The sequence below is a fragment of the Callithrix jacchus genome, chromosome 5 (genome assembly GCF_049354715.1).
Source record: "Callithrix jacchus isolate 240 chromosome 5, calJac240_pri, whole genome shotgun sequence".
NCBI classification, from domain to species: domain Eukaryota; kingdom Metazoa; phylum Chordata; class Mammalia; order Primates; family Cebidae; genus Callithrix; species Callithrix jacchus.
The window spans coordinates 7,661,940-7,681,882 of NC_133506.1; the positions used below are offsets into that span (position 1 = coordinate 7,661,940).

Genomic DNA, 19,943 nt, shown 5'->3' on the forward strand with positions numbered 1-19,943 from the left:
CCTTCCCCTTTCCTCCCTCTGTCCTGCCCCCTCTCCCTACCTGTTTGGTTGAGTGGCTTCCTGGGAGCACCTCCCATATGGCCCCCATGTGTGGCATGCATGCCTGCTTCTCTAAACATGTGAATATAGTAAATCCTGTAATTTCTGAGCATAGTTTCTGTGGCTGTGTTGGAGTGATCCTTAAAGACTTCATAAAGGGGGCTGGATGCAGTGGCTCATGCCTGTAATCCCAGCACTTTAGGAGGCCAAGGTGGAGGATTGCTTGAGGCCAGGAGTTAAGACCAGCATGGGCAACAAAGTAAGATCCCATCACTACAAAAAATAAAAGAAAATTAGGCTGGTGTGGTGGTGCATGCCTGCAGTCCCAGGGGGCTGAAGTGGGAGGATTACCTGTGCCTGGGAGTTTAAAGTTACCATGAGCCATGATCACATCACTGGACTCCAGTCTGGGTGAAAGGGTAAGACCCTGTCTCTAAAAACAAAAAAAAATTCACAAAGGGGACTTCCTTTTTACAACACAATTGGTGATGAGGATGGGATCATTCTAAACTCAGAGTGAACGTCCTTGAGAGAGAGGCATATGAAATAAAAGGATTTATTATACTCACAAGTCCTACAGAAGGAAAGCCATGGGTCAGTGCCTTCTTTGGGGCTCAGGGTGGAAGACACAGCAAAAGGGAATCTCACTCATGTGTCTGAATGTCACTAGGTCACAGTAGAGGAGGGCGAGAAGGGGAACTTGTGGCAGGGACCAGCCTTATCACAGGAGCACCTCTTCACCTGGGCAAAGTGTTCATAGCCTGTTTGTGGGATGTTGAGGCATCAGGAAAATATGAAGTTTTTTTTGTCATTGTCTTTTTTTTTTGAGATGGAGTCACACTCTGTCACCCAGGCTGGAGTGCAGTGGTACATTCTCGGCTCACCACAACCTCCGCCTCCCGGGTTCAAGTGATTTTTCTGCCTCAGCCTCCCAAGTAGGTGGGACTACAGGCATGTGCCACCATGCCCAGCTAATTTTTGTATTTTTAGTAGAGACACATTTCACCATGTTGGCCATGCTGGTCTCAACTCCTGACTTCAGGTGATCTGTCCACCTCAGCCTCCGAAAGTGCTGGGATTATAGGCGTGAGCCACCATGCCCAGCCCTGAAGTTTTAAAAATGTACAATGTAGTTATAAACTCCAGTGCCCCAACCAGGAGGAAGGGAGGAAAAGGGCTGAGGGAGAGCCGCTGTGGTGGGCTATTTTTCTGTTAAGCAAACCAACCAGCCAGATATTGGTGAGGAGTCTAGGAGGAGCCCAGTGGCTGTGTTGTCTAGGCAGCTGCCTTTCAGAAATCTTATTGGGGACACTCTGGTGGCAGGAGAAGAGGTATACTCTGTGCTTCTGGCACGAGACAGACTGAGGCTTACCTGCCCAGAGAGGAGGAAAGGCTGAGCAACAGGAAGCCAGTGCCTTAAATAAGAATGCTCACACCCACTGCTGCCAGAAATTCCTTTTGGGAGCATCTGGTCTAAGGAAAGAATCCTAAATACTAAAAATGTTAGAAGGTCTCTCAGGACTTCAGAACTATCTGCCAAAAACAAAGGAAGAAGCAATGGGCTGGATGTATCAGGGCCACAGAGAGATCTTAAAGTAGAGGGAGCAGAAAAGCAAACAGAGGGAGATGCAATGCACAGTCTATTTATGGAAATGCGACTGTCACTCATACACACAGACACACCAACACTACACATTTTATAAGAAACATACACATCTAAGGACAGAAGTCAAATGCATTCAAGCAGTTGGCTCTGGTAGGGAGAGAAATGAAGGTGGATATTGGAGAGAAGTGGGAGAAAAAAAAAAAAAAAAAACAAAGTAGGGGGGGCCTGACATGGACTGAGGATGGAATGCTATGAACCAAGGCATTTGATAAATTCAGCTCTTCACCCAAAGTCCAGGAAAAAAGAAAAAAAAATCTGTGAATAGTCAATGTTATTTAATGCACTCTTATTTCTTAGAGTAAAAATCAGAATGACATTTTCTGTTTAAAGTGCAGGGGATGCTGTAAGTCAACTATGCTGTATCTGCCTGTAGGGATATTCTTCCTCTTTTATTGTCAGGGTCACATGCGTGTCAAGGCTGGAGTGCAGTGGTGTGATCATAGCTCACCATAGCCTTGAACCCCTGGGCTCAAGTCATCCTTCAGCCTCAACCTCCTGAGTAGCTGGGAGTATAAGCCTGTACCACCACGTCTGGCTAATTTAAAAAATTTTTTTTTTTTTTTTGAGATGGAGTTTTGCTCTTGTTACCCTGGCTGGAGTGCAGTGGCGGGATCTCGGCTCACCGCAACCTCCGCCTCAGACAATTCTGCTGTCTCAGCCTCCTGAGTAGCTGGGATTACAGGCACGCGCCACTGTGCACAGATAACTTTTTGAATTTTTAGTAGAGACGGGGTTTCACCATGTTGACCAGGATGGTCTTGATCTCTTGACCTCGTGATCCACCCCCCTCGGCCTCCCAAAGTGCTGGGATTACAGGTGTGAGCCACCGTGCCCGGCCAATTTTTAAATTTTTTGTGGAGATGGGGTCTTGCTATGTTGCCCAGGCTGGTTGCTTGTAGGAATACCCTGTAACCATTAAAAAGAGCATTTCTCAGGAGTCTGAGGGAGGAGAAATCAAAGGATTTATTATACTCAGGTCCTACAGAAGAAAAGGGGACCTTGCTATGTTGCCCAGGCTGGCTGAGAATTGCTTGAACTTTGGGAGAATTGCTTGAACCTTGGGAGGCAGAAATTGCAGTGAGCTGAGATCGTGCCACTGTACTCCAGCCTGGGTGACAGAGAGACTCTGTCTCAAAAAACAAAACAACAAAAAAGAACAAAAAAGAGGATTTCTGGCTGGATGTGATGATGTACATCTATAGTCCCAGCTACTTGGGAAGTTGAGGCAGGAAAATCGCTTGAATCTGGGAGGCGGAGGTTGCAGTGAGCCGAGATCACGCCACCACATTCCAATCTGGGTGACAGTGATTCAAGAGATTCTCCTGCCCCTGCCTCCTGAGTGGCTGGGATTACAGGTGCATACCACCGTGCTTGGCTAATTTTTGTATTTTTAGTAGAGACAGGGATGAGAGGCTGGGATGAGAGGCATGAGATACCACACCCGGCCAGTTTATTTATTTACTTATGAATGAGATGGGGTCTCACTATGTTGCCCACACTGGTCTCTAACTCCTGAGCTCAAGTGATCCTCCCACTTTAGCCACCCAAAGTGCTAGGATAACAGGTGAGCCACTGCGACAGGCCTACATGTATACAAATTATATATATATATAAAAATATATATAATTTTTTTTATTGAGACAAAGTCTCGCTTTGTTGCTCAGGCTGGAGTGCAGTGGTGTGATCTTGGGTCACTGCAGCCTCTGCCTCCTGGGTTCAAGTGATTTTCCTGCCTCAGCCTCTTGAGTAGCTGGGACCACAGGTTCGTGCCACCATGCTGGACTAATTTTTTGTAGTTTTTTTTTTTTTTGAGACAGTCTTGCTCTGTCGCCAGGCTGGAGTGCAGATCACGAGGTCAGGAGTTCAAGACCAGCCTAACCAACATGGTGAAACCCTGTCTCTACTAAAAATACAAAAATTAGTCAGGCATGGTGGGATGTGCCTGTAATCCCAGCTACTCAGGAGGCTGAGGCAGGAAAATCACTTGAACTTGGGAGGCAGAGGTGGCAATGAGCTGAGATCGCGCCATTGCAACCCAGCCTGGGCGACAGGGCAAGACTCTGTCTCAAAAAAAAAAAAAAAAAAAAAATCAGCCAGTCTTCTACTTGAGTCCAAGAGTTGAGGTTGCAGTGAACCATGATTGCACCGGTGCACTCCAGGCTGGGTAAGAGCGAGACCCTGTCTCTAAACAAACCAATAAACAAAGAAAAACCTAACAAAAACAAGAAAAGTTTTAACACTACAGTTAAAATATGATTATAATAATGCTAAATATATGCTTATTAAAAGCCGGGAAAGGATGGATGCAGTGGCTTATGCCTGTAATCCTAGCAGGATTAAACTCTTGGAGGCAGAGGTGAAAGGGTCACTTGAGCCCAGGAGTTTGAGACCAGCCTGGGTAACAAAGCGAGATCTTGATTCTACTAAAAGAAAAAATTAGCTGGGTGTAGTGGTGACACGCGGCCATAGTCTCAACTACTTGGGAGGCTGAGGTGAGAGGATCTCTTGAGCCCAAGAGGTTTGAGGCTGCAGTGAGCTGTGATGGTGCCATTGTGCTCCAGCCTGGATGACAGAGTGAGATCCTGTCCTAAAATAAATAAATAAAAAGCCCGAAAGGAGATAGGCCAAAATGTTGATGACTACCCTCTGTCTTGTGGAATTTGTTTTTCCTTCTCTTGATATACTTTCTTTAGATTTTCTGAATTTATTACTTTTATAATCCAGAAAATAGTACAGCTAAGGAGAGTCTGCAGGAACATGAGAAAATGCTTTGATGTTATTAATGTGAAGTGAGAGAAGCAGCTACAAACTGAATACACCATGTGGCCACAGCCACAGAGAGACCACGCACAGGGAGAAACAGTGGCAGGACACACCTCCGAAGGGAAACTGTGGCTGTCTCTGGTAGTGGGGTTTTGGATGGCTGCTGTTTTCCCCTTTTTACTTTTCTGTGTTTTCCAGGTTTTCAACACTGAGCCTGTGTAACTTTTATTGGGAAAATAAACCTCGATAAATTAAAAAAAAAAAAGGCGATTAGTATGGTAGAGGTATGTCTGAGCACAAGCTATACCCCATCCCAACATAAACGGTACAATGAAACCAAACTGGTATCACAAAAACAAAACAAAAAGCTACATGGAGAAAAGAAATACGGACTAGTGAGAAAGCGTCCCAAACACTAACAGTTGCTCTCTTTGGGTAGATCTATGGGTGAATTATTACTTTTTCTCTGCTCTTTATTTTCTATAAATGAACATGCATGGCTCTTGTGATGGTAAAAATAAATTAAATAAAATAAAGTCATTTAAATCAAAGGACACAATAGGTGGCAAAAGACTTACTTTGAAAAAGAGGTAGAGCCCCAGGAGTGTGCAGCTGGCAATGATGGGGAAGCGGGCGGCGTCCCGGCTGGTGATCGTTTCAGGCATGTCCGAAGCATTCTAGAGGAGAGAAGAATGGCAAAGACTCAGCGTGGCTGGCATTCTGGCCTCCAGGGCTGGATACTGGTGGGAATCTGATGCCCCACTACCTCATTCATTTCCTTCTCACCTCTGTTTTGGTTCAGTTAGGTGCTTTAGGGGTTCCCAGATGTTCCTGCAAGGCTCTGCTAATGCCGTTCCCTTGGCCAGGGATGCTGCCTGCCTCACCCTGGGGCAAGATGGTCTGATCCTGCCATTTTGTTTTGAGACCAAGTCTTGCTCTGTCACCCAGGTTGGAGTGAAGTAGTGTGATCTCGGCTCACTGCAGCCTCTGCCTCCTGGGTTCAAACGATTCTCCTGCCTCAGCCTCCCGAATAGCTGGGACTATAGGCACACACCACCATGCATGACTACTTTTTGTATTTTTAGTAGAGATGGAGTTTCGCCATGTTGGCTAGGCTGGTCTGAAATTGACTTCAAGTGATCCACTCACCTGGGCCTCCCAAAGTGCTGGGATTACAGGTGTGAAGCACCATGCCCAGCCGATCCTGCCATTTTGCCATGAGGGGATCTGGACCCTGATCAAGAGACCAAGGAGAACCCAGGGCATGTGTGACACTTCTGGGGAGAAGGGCATGTCAGAGGCCATTCCAGTATGGAACAACTGAGAGAAGAAATTCTGGACACCAGTGATGCCACAGCAGTTTCAGACCTCTCGAAGATAATTGTTTTCAATTTTCTACAGATCAGCTAAGAGGGAAATATGGCTATTCTCTCATCCAGTAGGTAATGAATATTTTAAGTTGAAATTAACAAGACAGATAATGGCTAAAACTGCACATAGGGAGACACCAACTGTGAAGAGAAGCAAATCTTGATAAAACTTAAATTTAAGATATTTGACTGGCAGCCTTGAAAATGATAAAAATAAAAGCCACAATTAAATTTATAATGGCAGATGCTATAGTTGGCAAGAATGTGATGTGGGTAAAGAACTGATGAAGGATAAATATTTACATGAAAAAGAACTGAATGTAATCAAAATAATTTCAGTGTTATAAAAATGAAAAAGAATTGATAATGGAGTAGCAGACCAACATAGGAATAAATTAGCTTCATAGAATTTATGCCACAGAACTTTCTTCTTTTTTTTTTTTTTTTTGAGACAGAGTTTCACTGTTGTTACCCAGACTGGAGTGTGCAATGGTGCGATCTCGGCTCACCGCAACCTCCACCTCCTGGGAACAAGCAATTCTCCTGCCTCAGCCTCCTGAGTAGTGCGCACCACCATGCCCAGCTAATTTTTGTATTTTTAGTAGAGACGGGGTTTCACCTTGTTGACCAGTATGATCTCGATCTCTTGACCTCATGATCCACCCGCCTCGGCCTCCCAAAGTGCTGGGATTATAGGTGTGAGCCACCGCGCCCGGCAGAACTTTCTTTCTTTCTTTTTTTTTTTTTTGAGACGGAGTCTTACTCTGTTGCCCAGGTTGGAGTGCAATGGCACAATCTTGGCTCACTGCAACCTCTGCCACCTGGTTCAATTTTCCTGCCCCAGGCTCTCGAGTAGCTGGGACCATAGGCACATGTCACCATACCTGGCTAATTTTTCTATTTTTTGTAGAGACAGGATTTCACCATGTTGGCCAGGCTAGTCTCGCACTCCTGGCTGCAGGTGACCTGCTCGCCTCATTGTCACAAAGTACTGGGCTTACAGGCATGAGCCACTGTACTGGGCCAGAATTTTCTTTTCTTTTTTTTTTGAGATGAAGTCTTGCTCTGTTGCCCAGGCTGGAATGCAATGGCGCAGTCTTACCTCACTGCAACCTCCACCTCCTGAGTTCAAGCAATTCACCTTCCTCAGCCTCCGGAGTAGCTGGGATTACAGGTGTGCACCACCACATCTGGCTAATTTTGGTATTTTTAGTAGAGATGGGGTTTTACCATGTTGGTCAGGCTCGTCTTGAACTCCCCAGCCAGAACTTTCTGATGAAAATTTATTAATGATAATATAGTACTGGTATAATTTCTTTTCTTTTTTTTTTGGTATATAAATTTGCAAATGTAAATTTGCATTCCAGGCTGGATGTAGTGGCTCATGCCTGTAATCCCAGCACTTTGGGAGGCTGAGGCAGGCGGATCATGAGGTCAAGAGATCAGGACCATCCTGGCCAACATGGTGAAGCCCTGTCTCTACTAAAAATAAAAAAATTAGCTGGGCATGGTGGTACATGCCTGTAGTCCCAGCTGCTCAGGAGGCTGAGGCAGGAGAATCGCTTGAACCCAGGAGACAGTGGCTGCAGTGAGCCAAGATCGTGCCACTGCACTCCAGCCTGGTGACAGAGTGAGACTCCATCTCAAAAAAAAAAAAAAAATTTCCGAACAGGATCAAAAGCTTCCAGGATCACAGTGCTCTTTACCTCCCCTCTTTCTGCTAGGCAAAATCCTCATAGTCCTCAATAGCCTAGCAAATGTCACTAACATGAAGCCCTTCCGTATTTCCCCACTGAGACAACCCACTCCTCAACTGTTTTATATTAGGGCTACCAAAAGTCCTAGCACCTCCTGCTCATGCTAAAGTGAAGTTCTTTCCGCAGTAGCCACAGGCTTATCACAGTGTCCAAGATTCTATCATCACCACGTCCATCCTGAGAGTAAAGCACCAGCATCCCTAGAAGAAGGGATCACATTCAGTCGTGGAGATGCACAAATTTTTTGGCTCAGAAAACCAACAATAAAAAACCTGCTGAGAGAGACAGTGTCTGGAGAAGGTAAGACTGGCTCAGAGAGGCCTTACTGTCCCAGGTGGAAGGTTGCAAAGGGGAAAGAGATGGGGCAGAGGGCAGTAAGCCCATGAGATGACTACTAGGAAAGGGAGGTGAGGGCTAGATTTGAAATCCTGGGCTTAAGTAATCCTCCTGCCTCAGCTTCCCAAGTAGCTGGGATTACAGGCACACACCACTGTGCCCAGCTAAAGGAAATACATACATAGCACTGGCCTAGAGTACAAACGTGTTCAGACTTTAGGGGAGGGCAGTTTGGCAGGATGCATTAAACTAAAATTTCCACATGCCCAAAGATACAAAAAGAAGAGCCACAGAACAAGAACCACAAATAGCTCCATTTTTTTTTTTTTTTTTTTTTTTTGAGATGGAGTATCGCTCTGTCACCCAGGCTGGAGTACAGTGGCGCGATCTTGGCTCACTGCAACCTCTGCCTCCTAGGTTCAAGCAATTCTCCTACCTCAGCCTCTTGAATATCTGGGACTATAGGCCCGTGCAACCATGCCCAGCTAATTTTTGTATTTTTAGTAGAGATGGGGTTTCACCATGTTGGCCAGGATGGTCTTGATCTCTTGACCTCGTAATCCGCCTGCCTCAGCCTCCCCAAGTGCTGCGATTACATGCATCAGCCATCACGCCTGGCCCAAATGGCTCTTAATAATAAAAAAAAAAAGTGTTTATTCTCACTAAGAGCTCAAACTAAAGCACACTGAGACTCTGTTTTTCATCTATCGGAAAGGTAAGAACCCACACATTGGGTAACATACTGAGTTGGTGGGGCTGTGTGGAAAGAGGCAGTCTCCCACACTGCCTATGGGAGTCAGTTGGTCTTCCTGTAGAAAGCAAGTAGGCAAGATATAAAAAAATCACAAATGCACATACCCTGTGACCAAGCAATTCCATGTGTGGGAATTCTTCCTATAGATACAGTTCATATATAAGTAAAATGCTACACATAAAATGTATCCAAGGTATTCCTTGCTCTGTTAATGGCTTGCTGAGTGACTGGGTTTACTTCTCTGTCAAACAGGAGGACTGTTTCTAGCCTCACTTATTTTAAGAAAGTGACAGCAGCCTTTTTTTTTTAAAGAAAAAAACAGAGACAGGGTCTCTATCTGTTGCCCAAGCTAGAGTGCAGTGGCAAGATCATAGTTCACTGCAGCCCTGAACTCCTGGAACCAACTGATCCTCCTGCCTTGGCCTCCCAAAATGCTGGGATGATAGAAATGAGCCACCACACCCAGCCCCATGAGTCTTAAACCAAATGAGCTATGGGATATGAAACAGCCTGGCAAACTGTAAAGTACTGTGCCCATACAGGGGGTTGTGACTATCAGGGAGAGGTGAGTGAGGAGGCCCTTAACCACACCCCTGCCCATGCATGGCTGAGGCAGCCCAGGCCCTGGGCAGGAAAGTAGACCTCCCCCCTGGAGCCACTGGAGTGTGAGTCACTTGGGCAGCTTTGCCAGGGGGTGGGGGTGGGGTGGGTGAGCAATACCCACATGGGAGGTCCGGTTTCCTTCCTTCCTTATTCTCTCCCAACCCTTGGCTTCTGCTTTTGCCAGCAGTGTGCTGTGGGGCTTGGGCAAGTTCCTTATCCCCTCTGAGCACCTCCAAAAATTCAATACATTTTCTGGGTAGCAGTAGTATGTGTACAAAAATGAGTTCCTGATCTTGAAGCATTCATAGGAGATAGGCTAATACCTTGACATGTAAACAAAACATTATAGGGAACATGTATTCTATTTTATGGAATGCAAACAAAACCGGCTGGGTTTGGTGGCTCTCGCCTGTAATCCCAGCACTTTGGGATACTGGGGTGGGTGAATCACCTGAGGTCAGGAGTTGGAGACCAGCTGCCAACACGGTGAAACCCCGTCTCTACAAAAATACAAAAATTAGCTGGGTGGTGGTGGTGTGCACCTGGGTCCCAGCTACTGAGAAGGCTGAGGCAGGAGAATCGCTTGAACCTGAGAGGCGGGGGTTGCAGTAAGCTGAGACCGAGCACTGCACTCTAGCTCCAAAAAAACAAAACCCCAAACAGGGTATTATAATGCAGCGTGACATGTGACACAACAGATGCGTATATCAGTGTGACCCGCAGAATGAACACCAGCAGGTACAAAGGGATTCTGAGGTCAGGAAGACCATCTGGACTCCCAGTTCTACTTCTTCCCAGCTGTGGGACCTCAGAAAAGCAATTTTTTTTTTCTCCGAGCCTTGATTTCCTCAGCTGTAAAATGAGTTGTGAGGATTCTGATTTCTGCTTTGAAAGTACTCAGCATTGTGCCTCTAGTCAGCATTTAAACTATATACAACATTTGTATCATTATTATGCATAAGGGAATCACGAGGAGGCCAACAAGACAGTATTTCTGCAGAGAAGTAAAGGGGTCAGAGGTCGCGAGAGCAGGTACCACTTAGGCAAGGCCTTGATGGTCAAGCACAGGGTCTGATGGTCTGGTATGCAGCAGGAGCCACATAAATGCTGACTGGGTTGAGGAGTCTGTTTTCTTTTTTTTTGAGTGGAGTTTCACTCTTTTTGCCCAGGCTGGAGGGCAATGGTGTGATCTCGGCTCACTGCAACCTCCACCTCCCGGGTTCAAGTGATTCTCCTGCCTTGGACTCCGGAGTAGCTGGGATTACAGGCATGAGCCACCATGCCTGGTTAATTTTGTATTTTTACTAGAGATGGGGGTTTCACCATGTTGGCCAGGCTGATCTTGAACTCCTGACAACCGGTAATCCACCCGCGTACGCCTCTCAAAGTGTTGGGATTATAGCCCATGAGCTACCATGTCCAGCTTGAGGAGTGTGCTTTGTGTACAAGGAAAGGAAGTATTTATCAGGCAGAAAGATACACACATTCAGAGGCTCAGGGCCGTAAAAGGACACATGGGACTTTGTGGTTTCACCTACAAACCAGTATTATGGTTTGTATATAGGAATACATTTCCATGTATTCCTTTCATTTCAGCCCAGCACCCTGGGTGGGAAGAAGCCTAATCTTATTCAGTCACAAACCAAGGTTGGACATATCCTCTCCACCACACAGAGGAATATGGTCTCCTTTGTCGGTGACTTATAAATGTCCCATGCTGCAATGCTGAGTCAGAACAGCAGACCAGACTGTAATCCCAGCACTTTGGGAGGTCAAGGTGGGCAGACTGCTTGAGCCCAGGAACTTGAGACCAGCATGGGCAACATGGAGAAACTCTACCTCTATTAAAAAAAAACCCTACTAAAATTAACTGGGTATGGTGTAATGAGCTGTGATCGTGCCACCGTACTCCAGCCTGGGCAACAAAGTGAGACTTTCTCTCAAAAAAAAAAAAAAAAAAAAAAAAGAAGAATGGGAGACCTGAAATCTGACAGTAATAGTAATAACGATAACATGATAACATTACTGCACTGTTCTAGGTACTTTAAATGTTTACATCCCGACAAAAACCCCACAAAACCGGGACTTTTTTTTTTTTTTTTTTGAGATGGAGTTTTGCTCTTGTTGCCCAAGCTGGAGTGCCGTGGCGTGATCTTGGCTCACTGTAACCTTCACCTCCCAGGTTCAAGCCATTCTCCTGCCTCAGCCTCCCGAGTAGCTGGGATTACATGCCCATGCCACCATGCTCAGCTAATTTTTTTGTATTTTTAGTAGAAATGGGGTTTCACCATGTTAGCCAGGCTGGTCTTGAACTCCTGACCTCAGGTGACCTGCCTGCCCTGGCCTCCCAAAGTGCTGGGATTACAGGTGTGAGCCACCGTGCCCAGCCAAAGCAGGTACTTTTAATAGCTCTTTTACAAATGAGGAAGTGGAGGCCTAGAGAGGTAAAGTAACTTGCTTAGTGTTACACAGCTGGTGAGGGGCAAAGCCAGGATTCAAACGGAGGCAGTCCAGTTCCAGACCCCAAACTCTTGGCAGCTGTTTCCTAGACGACCTCTATCTTTCCTATCTGGAAATTTCTGTAGGAAAGTTATAACAGGAAGATACTTGGAAAGCCTGCAACTTTTCTGAGGAATAGAATCCTGAAGGTAACTGAACAGTTAATCTTTGTAGTTTCAAAAATATTTAAAAAGTTGTTAGGATTCTTTAACAATCCAATTGGCATTTTTTTTTTTTTTTTTAATTCAGTCTCTGTAGAGACTGTCAAAAATTGCCAATGCTAACTATTTCAAATTGTCATGGCAGGGTATTGGGAAAAGTTTTCAATTAGCAGTAATCGCGCCTCCAATAAACATCATTGGCTACGATACTGCCACTGCGCAAAGCTACCAATTGGCATTTTTTAACCAGATTAGCGTATGTAAATGCAACAGCTCCTGCAACACAAGACACAATTAGAAAGTGGGGGAAAAAACCTGACACAAACAGAAGTAAATGTGGCTTCCAAAGACATTCTGGATGTTGTTAGCAGAGCGGAAACAAAAGCAGGAAGGGAAGACAGATGCCTGCCGGAAGCCACTGGCACGGCTCAGGTTCTTGGAGCACTGCTTGTGGGCCATGTCCTGGAAATGATCTGGCATTCATTGGCCATTCTGTTACTGTTGCCCCAGCTGGACACCCCAGGGTCTCTACTCCTTACCACCACATTCAGTCACTCTGCTCTCCATGGTTACCTTTCCTGACCCAACCTCCCACCCCAATACTTTGGCCTTCACTGCTGTCTTCACAACCCCTGCACCAACCTTACACTTCTCCCTCTGGCCTATCACCCATGCTGCCACAAGCTCTTTCTAAAGCCTACACCTGATTGTGTCACATACCTACTTAAAAACCTCTGGAGAGGCTGCGCGCAGTGGCTTACGCCTATAATCCAGCACTTCGGGAGGCTGAGGTGGGTAGATCACTTGAGGTTAGGAGTTTGAGACCAGCCTGGCCAACATGGTGAAACCGTGTCTCTACTAGAAATACCACAATTAGCTGGGCGTGGTGGCATGTGCCAGTAGTTCCAGCTACTCGGGAGACTGAGGCATGAGAATTGTTTGTACCCGGAAGCTGGAGGTTGCAGTGAGCCAATATCACACCACTGCACTCCAGGCCGGCAGAAGAGAGTGAGACTCTGTCTCAAACTAACAAAAACTAAAAACAAACAATAACACCACCACCTCTGGAGAACAGACTACTCCACAGCAATTAAACAAGAATCGAGGTTACTGCTGGGGAAAAGTAAACTGATACAACCTCTATGGCGGATCATATGGTAAAATCTATCTCAATAAAAAGTGTGGGCTGGGAGCAGTGGCTCAGGCCTGTAATCCCAGCACTTTGCAAGGCTGAGGTGGGCAGATCACCTGAGGTCAAGAGTTTGAGATCAGCCCAGGCAACATGGCAAACCCCATTTTGTATTTTGTACTAAAAATACAAAAATTTGCTGGGTGTGGTGGTGTGTGCCTGTAATCCCAGCTACTCAAGAGGCTGAGGTGGGTAAATTGCTTGAATCCGGGAGGCAGAGGTTACAGTGAGCTGAGATGGTACCACCACACTCCAGCCTGGGTGACAGCAGGAGACTCTATCTTAAAAAAAAAAAAATCCTACAAATACACAGACAAGTGTGAAATAAAAATCTATAAAGATACTAATTTCAGCATGTTTTGTAATAGCAAAAGGCTGAAATAACCTGAATGACCAGTGGACGACCCTAAATTGGTGGTTCTAAATTTGAGCATGCATCGGAATCACCAGATGGGCTTGTTAAAACATACATCGTTGGGGCCACCTTGAACTTCTGATTCAGAATGTGCATTTCTTTCTTTCTTTCTTTTTTTTTTTTTGAGACGGAGTTTCACTCTTGTTACCCAGGCTGCAGTGCAATGGCGTGATCTCGGCTCACCACAACCTCCGCCTCCTGGGTTCAGGCAATTCTCCTGCCTCAGCCTCCTGAGTAGCTGGGATTACAGGCACGCGCCACCATGCCCAGCGAATTTTTTTTTGTATTTTTAGTAGAGACGGGGTTTCACCATGTTGGCCAGGATGGTCTCGATCTGTTGACCTCGTGATCCACCTGCCTTGGCCTCCCAAAGTGCTGGGATTACAGGCTTGAGCCACCGTGCCCAGCCTCTCAGAATGTGCATTTCTAACAAGTTCTGGGGTGATGCTGATGCTGCTGGCCCAGGGACCAGACATTAGAGAACCAGTGTTCTAAGCAAACTGGCATACAGGCGGGGTATCACACAGCTGTTAAAGAACACACCCTATGTACTGACAGGATTGAATCTGCAACAAGTATTAGGTGAAAAAAGCAAGGTGCAAAAAAGAGTGTACTATATGTAGTATTATATATATAGTGTATAATAATACACAATAGTTATGTAACAAAAACAGGGCTGGGTGCTGTGGCTCATGCCTGTAATCCCAGCACTTTGGAAGACTGAGGCGGGTGGATCACCTGAGGTCAGGAGTTCAGGACCAGCCTGGCCAACATGGTAAAACCCCATCTCTAGAAAAATGCAAAAATTAGCCAGGCATGATGGCGGGTGCCTGCAATCCCAGCTACTCGAGAGGCTGAGGTGGAAGAATCCCTTGAACCTGGGAGGTGGAGGGTTCATTAAGCTGACATCGTGCCATTGCATTCCAGCCTAGGCAATGGAGTGAGACTCTGTCTCAAAAAACAAAACAAAAAACAAAACAAAACAAAAACCAGGGAAAGCTTATGCCTATTTATTTGTAAAGACACAGAATCTCTCTGGATGAGAAATTCTTTTCTCTAAGAAAAACACAAACAGGGGCTGCCTCTGAGGAGGGAAATGGGGCAGCTTGAGGTGGCAGGGAGACTATCATTGTACACCCCTTTGTACCTTTTGAATTCTGTACCATGGGCATGATATTACCTATCCTCCCCACCATAAAAGATGAAGTAGAGCTACACATAGACATATATATATGTCTGTATTTTTTGAGATAGTGTCTCACTTTGTTGCCCAGTGGTGCAATCAGGGCTCACTGCAGCCTTGAACTCCTGGGCTCAAGTTATCCTCCCACCTCAACCTCCAGAGTAGCTAGGACTACAGGTGCATGCCACCACATCTGGTTAACTTTAGGTCTCTATATACTGACATAGATAAATAACAAAAACATATTATTATTATTGAGATGGAGTCTCACTCTGTCGCCCAGGCTGGAATGCAGTGGTACGATCTCAGCTCACTGCAACCTCTGCCTCTCGGGTTCAAGTGATTCTCGTGCCTCAGCCTCCCGAATAGCTGGGATTACACTCATGGCCCATCATACAAAGCTAATTTTTGTATTTTTGGTAGAGACAGGGTCTCACCATGTTGGCCAAGATGGTTTTGAACACCTGACCTCAAGTGATCTGCCCACCTCAAGTGTAATCCCTCCCAAAGTGCTGGGATTACAGATATGAGCCACTGTACCTGGCCAACAAATTGTTAAAGAAAAAAAAAAATCAAGTTGAGGAACAATATGTACTATATAATCCAATTTTTATAAAAATAAATTGATGTATGTCTATATGCACAGACACATACACAATGTTTGTATATACACAGAGAAAATTCTCAAAGGTTACACACCCAACAGCTAATTGGGTTACTTCCAAGGAATAGTGCCCAGGAGGCTTTTCCTTTATACTTCTGTACTGTTTGAATTTTTTTTTTTTTTTTTGAGACGGAGTTTCGCTCTTGTTACCCAGGCTGGAGTGCAATGGCGCGATCTCGGCTCACCGCAACCTCCGCCTCCTGGGTTCAGGCAATTCTCCTGCCTCAGCCTCCTGAGTAGCTGGGACTACAGGCACGTGCCACCATGCCCAGCTAATTTTTTGTATTTTTAAATAGAGACGGGGTTTCACCATGTTGACCAGGATGGTCTTGATCTCTTGACCTCGTGATCCACCCGCCTCGGCCTCCCAAAGTGCTGGGATTACAGGCGTGAGCCACCACGCCGGGCCCTTGAATTTTTTTTTTTACAAGTGTATAGTATTTTTGTAACAATAACGATTAACCGCTGCACTGTTTTCAGGATTCTCTTCCTCAGAAAGGCCGCAGGTTCCTGAACATCATGCCACGACATCCAAGTCCCTCTCCTGGGCTCACACCACACGCCTCACTGCCTCTCACATCTTGTGGTCCCTGTTCTGCCTGTTAGACTCCCCTCCATCCATGCTAAGACAACTGCTGCCCCCTCCAGGAGGCCTATCAGAACTCTGTCTTCTTGGCTAGTCACATGTCTATTTCTCCTTGGTGACTGAGCTCAGTGGGGGCAAGGCTTGGCCTTTGTTGTCCTGGAACTCCTGGTACCCAGCCCAGAGCTCAGCCCAGAGGGGGCACGCAGTCCTGCTGGCTGAGGGCCCCTTAAAGCAATCCAATGTGCAGCTACTGCCTGGGCCAGATTTGCTTCTGTCTGGGAGGTAGGCCTCTGACAGGGGTGGGTGCTGCTCTGAGTAGCTGCTCCTCCCAACGCTACTTTTTCACAACATACTCGTGGAGGCTCCACCTTCTCTCAGAGTTTCACAATTTTCCCTGCCTGTTATGGACACCTTGACCCCTGGGGAGAATTCTGTCCTCACATTCCCTCTCTTCCACTGGCTTTGGGGTCCAACACTGGTGGGACATCAAAACTGGGTCCCTACACTAACTCTTCTCTCTCCGCATCATCAGGGAAACCACTCAGGGTAAAAAGGGAGTCATTTGGCCTGTCCTTCCCCTGGGTCAATGCTGCTTGTCTTTAGAGGTACCTGTATCCGGAGAGAGCCCTGGAAAAGTACCAGGCATACCTGGTTCTGCCCCTAAATGGCAGTGATCTTCAGAAGTCATTTCTTTCACTCTCAGTTTCTTTTTCTGTACAATGAGGATAATGAAACTGGCTCTGCCTGCCACCTCAGTTGCTGTGAGCATCAAAGGTTTTGCAAGTTTTACAGCATCTGCGTCACTGCTGGTGGCAGGCTCTTAATGTTCAGGTCCTGTTTGTAATTTCACACAGTCCTCCAAACCCTGCTGCCCTGCAGGAGATGCTTGGGAGAGGTATTCAGAGGCTAAGTCTTTCTCTTACCTTCTGTTTCAGCCACATCAGACCCGTCACTATTTCCTGAACTGCCCTGTAGCCTCCTGCCTCTGTACCTCTCTGTGCTTACCTGGTTACTTCTGCTTAGAATGCCTTCTCCTGGTTGAAATTCTACCTGTACATCAAGGCTCAGGCCTACCCCTAGCACGAAGCCTTCCTGCACTGTCCCAGATGTGCTCAGTCTTTCTCCCGCAACCCTGCAGCACTGCTTGTATTATAATCCCAGATCTAATTATTCTTCTTCCACCCAACTCCTGAACTTGGTGACAGGGCTCTGACCTATTCATCTTTGCAGGAACCCTCCGTTACCCTTGATAGTGGTGGACGTTCAGGAAATACTGTTGTCTGGAAGGTGTTTTCTGCAGAGATTAGTGATCCATGTACGAAAGGTGCCAGGGAGAATTAGTCAGTTTGGAGAGCAGCTCAGATCAAGTGGTCTAGCCTTATAGCAGCTGTCCTTTGCCTCCTCTGTCCTGGTTTACCTTAAACTTCTCCCTGCACTAAGTGTCTACCTGACAGGCATAGTAGAGAAGCTTAAGATCTCCTGAACTCTGCTTAGAAAAAGCCAAATAAAAAGGAACATGGAGTCATGTTTGAGTTTCTCAGCCTAAGCCCTGCCTGACTACTACTTTCCTTTGCATCTGATCGCATACAGAGCCTAAGAGCACACCTTCCCCATGCTCTTAGGGAAGGAAGGTGGCAGGCCTCAGCCACTGCTCAAGTTGCGTAGTATTTTGAGAACCTCAGCTTGAGCAGTTTCAAAAGTGGCAGCTGCTCTGTGGGCCTGCCCTCTTTGGGCAAGACAGCTTCCACTGAGGTTTATCTTCAGGTCTGGGTAGGGGAGGAGCATGGGGAGCTGTGGATTAAGAGAAGCCATTGGTACAACGGGCTAGAGTGGGCTCCGTATAGGGAAGAAGTGGGCCGGCAAAGGGGGAAGAGGAAGCAGAAGGTGAAATGTGCTGGAGTCCTCCTAGGTATCCAATGGGACAGATGTTGAGGAAGGCCAGGGATAGAGTCTAGCCCAGTCTCACAAGAGGGGCCAACAGTGGACCAGTAGGCAGGCCCAGTTTGGTGGTGGCGGGGGGTTGTCTTGGGGGAAGGGGAGAAAGGCCACTTTGAGGTAGGGTGAAAGGCTGGCTGAGAAAAGGGTTACAGGTTAGGAACAAGGTCTGGGTTTCGACTAGGCCATGTCCAAGGTTGGATGGTAGTGAGAGAGAGGAGACCGGCAAAGTAAGACCTCCACGCCTGGTTGGAAAGTAAAGGCACCAAGATGCCAGGTTCTGAGGAGCTAGCCGACTGGGATGGTTCCAGAAAGTGATGTGAGAAACCGGGGGCTGAGAGACCATTGTTTTTGAGGCAGGGGCAAGGGCCAAGGGTGGGGGCTCTAGGTGAGCACATGAGGTGCCATATATTCCAGCGAGACAGGAGTCAGAGTCTAGGAATGGGTCTGGATGGTGGAAAGGGCCCTGGGGTGGGCTGAGGCAGGGTTCCTAACCCGGGATGACATGAGATTGTACCATTCAGGAAGTTCTCGGGACCACTATCCATCAGGTATAGATGGGGCTGGTCTGCTTGGGCCCAACAGGCTCAAAACAGTCAGTGCCCGAGTCAAAGTGGGGGACGGGCTGACAGCGTTCCCAGCTGCGGCATGATGCACAGGGAGGGAAGTGTCAGGGTCCGGGTCGGTAGCAAAAGCAAGTTCCTATTGGGGAAAGTGTCATACCGTGGTCGGGGGTCGGTGCCCAGATCCCGGGGCAGGAAACGCCAGCTCCGTAACGTGTGCCCGGGATGGAGGGAACGGTGGTGATCAGGGTCAGTGTCCGGGGAGAGGAGGTGTCTGTCCTACCTAGGAAGGGTCCATGTCGGCCGTGTTCGGTATGGGGGTGGAAAGTGCCCGGTTTTCCCGGTGACCCTACCTTGCCGCGGGCGCAGCGTACCGAGCGCAGGGCGCCGAAGAAGATGGGCAGCAGCGCCATGAGCAGGAGGCTGCCATAGGCCAGCGCGATGCCCTCGGGCGTGGAAGGCGGCCGCGTCGTGCCGTTGGTGGGGCCGCCTGCCTCGGCGCTGCCGTTATGCGGGTCGCTGATGGCCGAGTCCATGGCGAGGGTGCGTTCGGGATCCGATTCTAGCTCCGGTTGCTGCAACAGGGACGCAGACAGAGACACCGGCTCTGCGGGGAAAGCCACGTTCCCCTAAGGCAACAGGAAGTGACGTGCTCCCTCCCAAGCCCGCGCCGCGCACGCGCGTACACACGCTTGCACGTACGCGCGCGCGCGTGCCCGTCTCCCCGCCCGCTCGCCCTCTAGCGGTGGCCGAGGGCTGGGCGGCGGGTTGCTAAGTAACTTGTTAGTGGTCCGGACAGGGGCTCTGGACCTCCGCAGTGGGCATGCGACCCGAATGCCCATTCCCAGTCCCAGCCGGTCTCCTCAGATCACTCTCCGCAAATCCTCATATTCCGAATAACTAAGAATGTGTTTATTCATACATGCATTTATCGGGTATCCAATTGTTTATTCACTCCTTAAATATTTATTGAGTGTCCCTCAGTATGCCAAGAACTGTCCTAGGCTTTGGGGACACTCCGGTGAACAATACAGGCAAAAGTTCGTCCTTGCATTCACGAAGCTTGCATTTTAGTGCAGTGTGTGTGGAGGGGGGGACGTTGGGAAGACACCGTGCCGGTACTGGCCCGAGTCTTTCACTTTTATTATTAATGAATTCATTTTCATGATATTTATTTATTTATTTATTTTTGAGATGGAGTCTTGCTCTGTCACCCTGGCTGGAGTGCAGTGGCGTGATCTCAGCTCACTACAACTTCCGCCTCCAGGGTTAAGCAATTCTCTGCCTCAGCCTTCCGAGTATCTGGGATTACAGGCGCACGCCGCCATTCCCGGCTAATTTTTTTTCGTATTTTTAGTAGAGACCGGGTTTCACCATCTTGGCTAGGCTAGTCTTGAACTCCTGATCTCGTGATCCACCCACCTTGGCCTCCCAAAGTGCTGGGATTACAGGCGTGAGCC

General features: G+C 47.5%; 1 protein-coding gene and 1 non-coding gene across 15 annotated transcripts in view; both read right to left on the minus strand.

The window, feature by feature from the left end:
* The window catches only part of HM13 (histocompatibility minor 13), a 54,022-nt gene extending 34,903 nt beyond the window's left edge, over positions 1 to 19,119 (minus strand). For 10 of the 14 annotated variants that reach the window (XR_013535061.1, XR_013535060.1, XM_078371153.1 and 7 more), the window contains exons 1-3: positions 18,837 to 19,119; positions 5,047 to 5,145; positions 4,582 to 4,710 (exon numbers count right to left, since the gene is read on the minus strand). Coding sequence is in view for 11 of the 14 variants with exons in the window: in XM_078371153.1 (XP_078227279.1) it covers positions 4,582 to 4,710; positions 5,047 to 5,145; positions 18,837 to 19,019 (411 nt within the window). In the remaining 3 variants the exon portion in view is untranslated. The remainder of the gene's footprint in view (positions 1 to 4,581; positions 4,711 to 5,046; positions 5,146 to 18,836) is intronic. The other 4 variants (XR_013535062.1, XM_008995584.5, XM_002747369.6 and 1 more) reach the window with 1 other exon arrangement.
* On the minus strand, positions 12,037 to 12,175 carry LOC118154138 (U4 spliceosomal RNA). The gene has a single exon (XR_004744036.1). It is a non-coding gene; the product is annotated as a U4 spliceosomal RNA (small nuclear RNA).
* Positions 19,120 to 19,943: the final 824 nt, after the last annotated feature.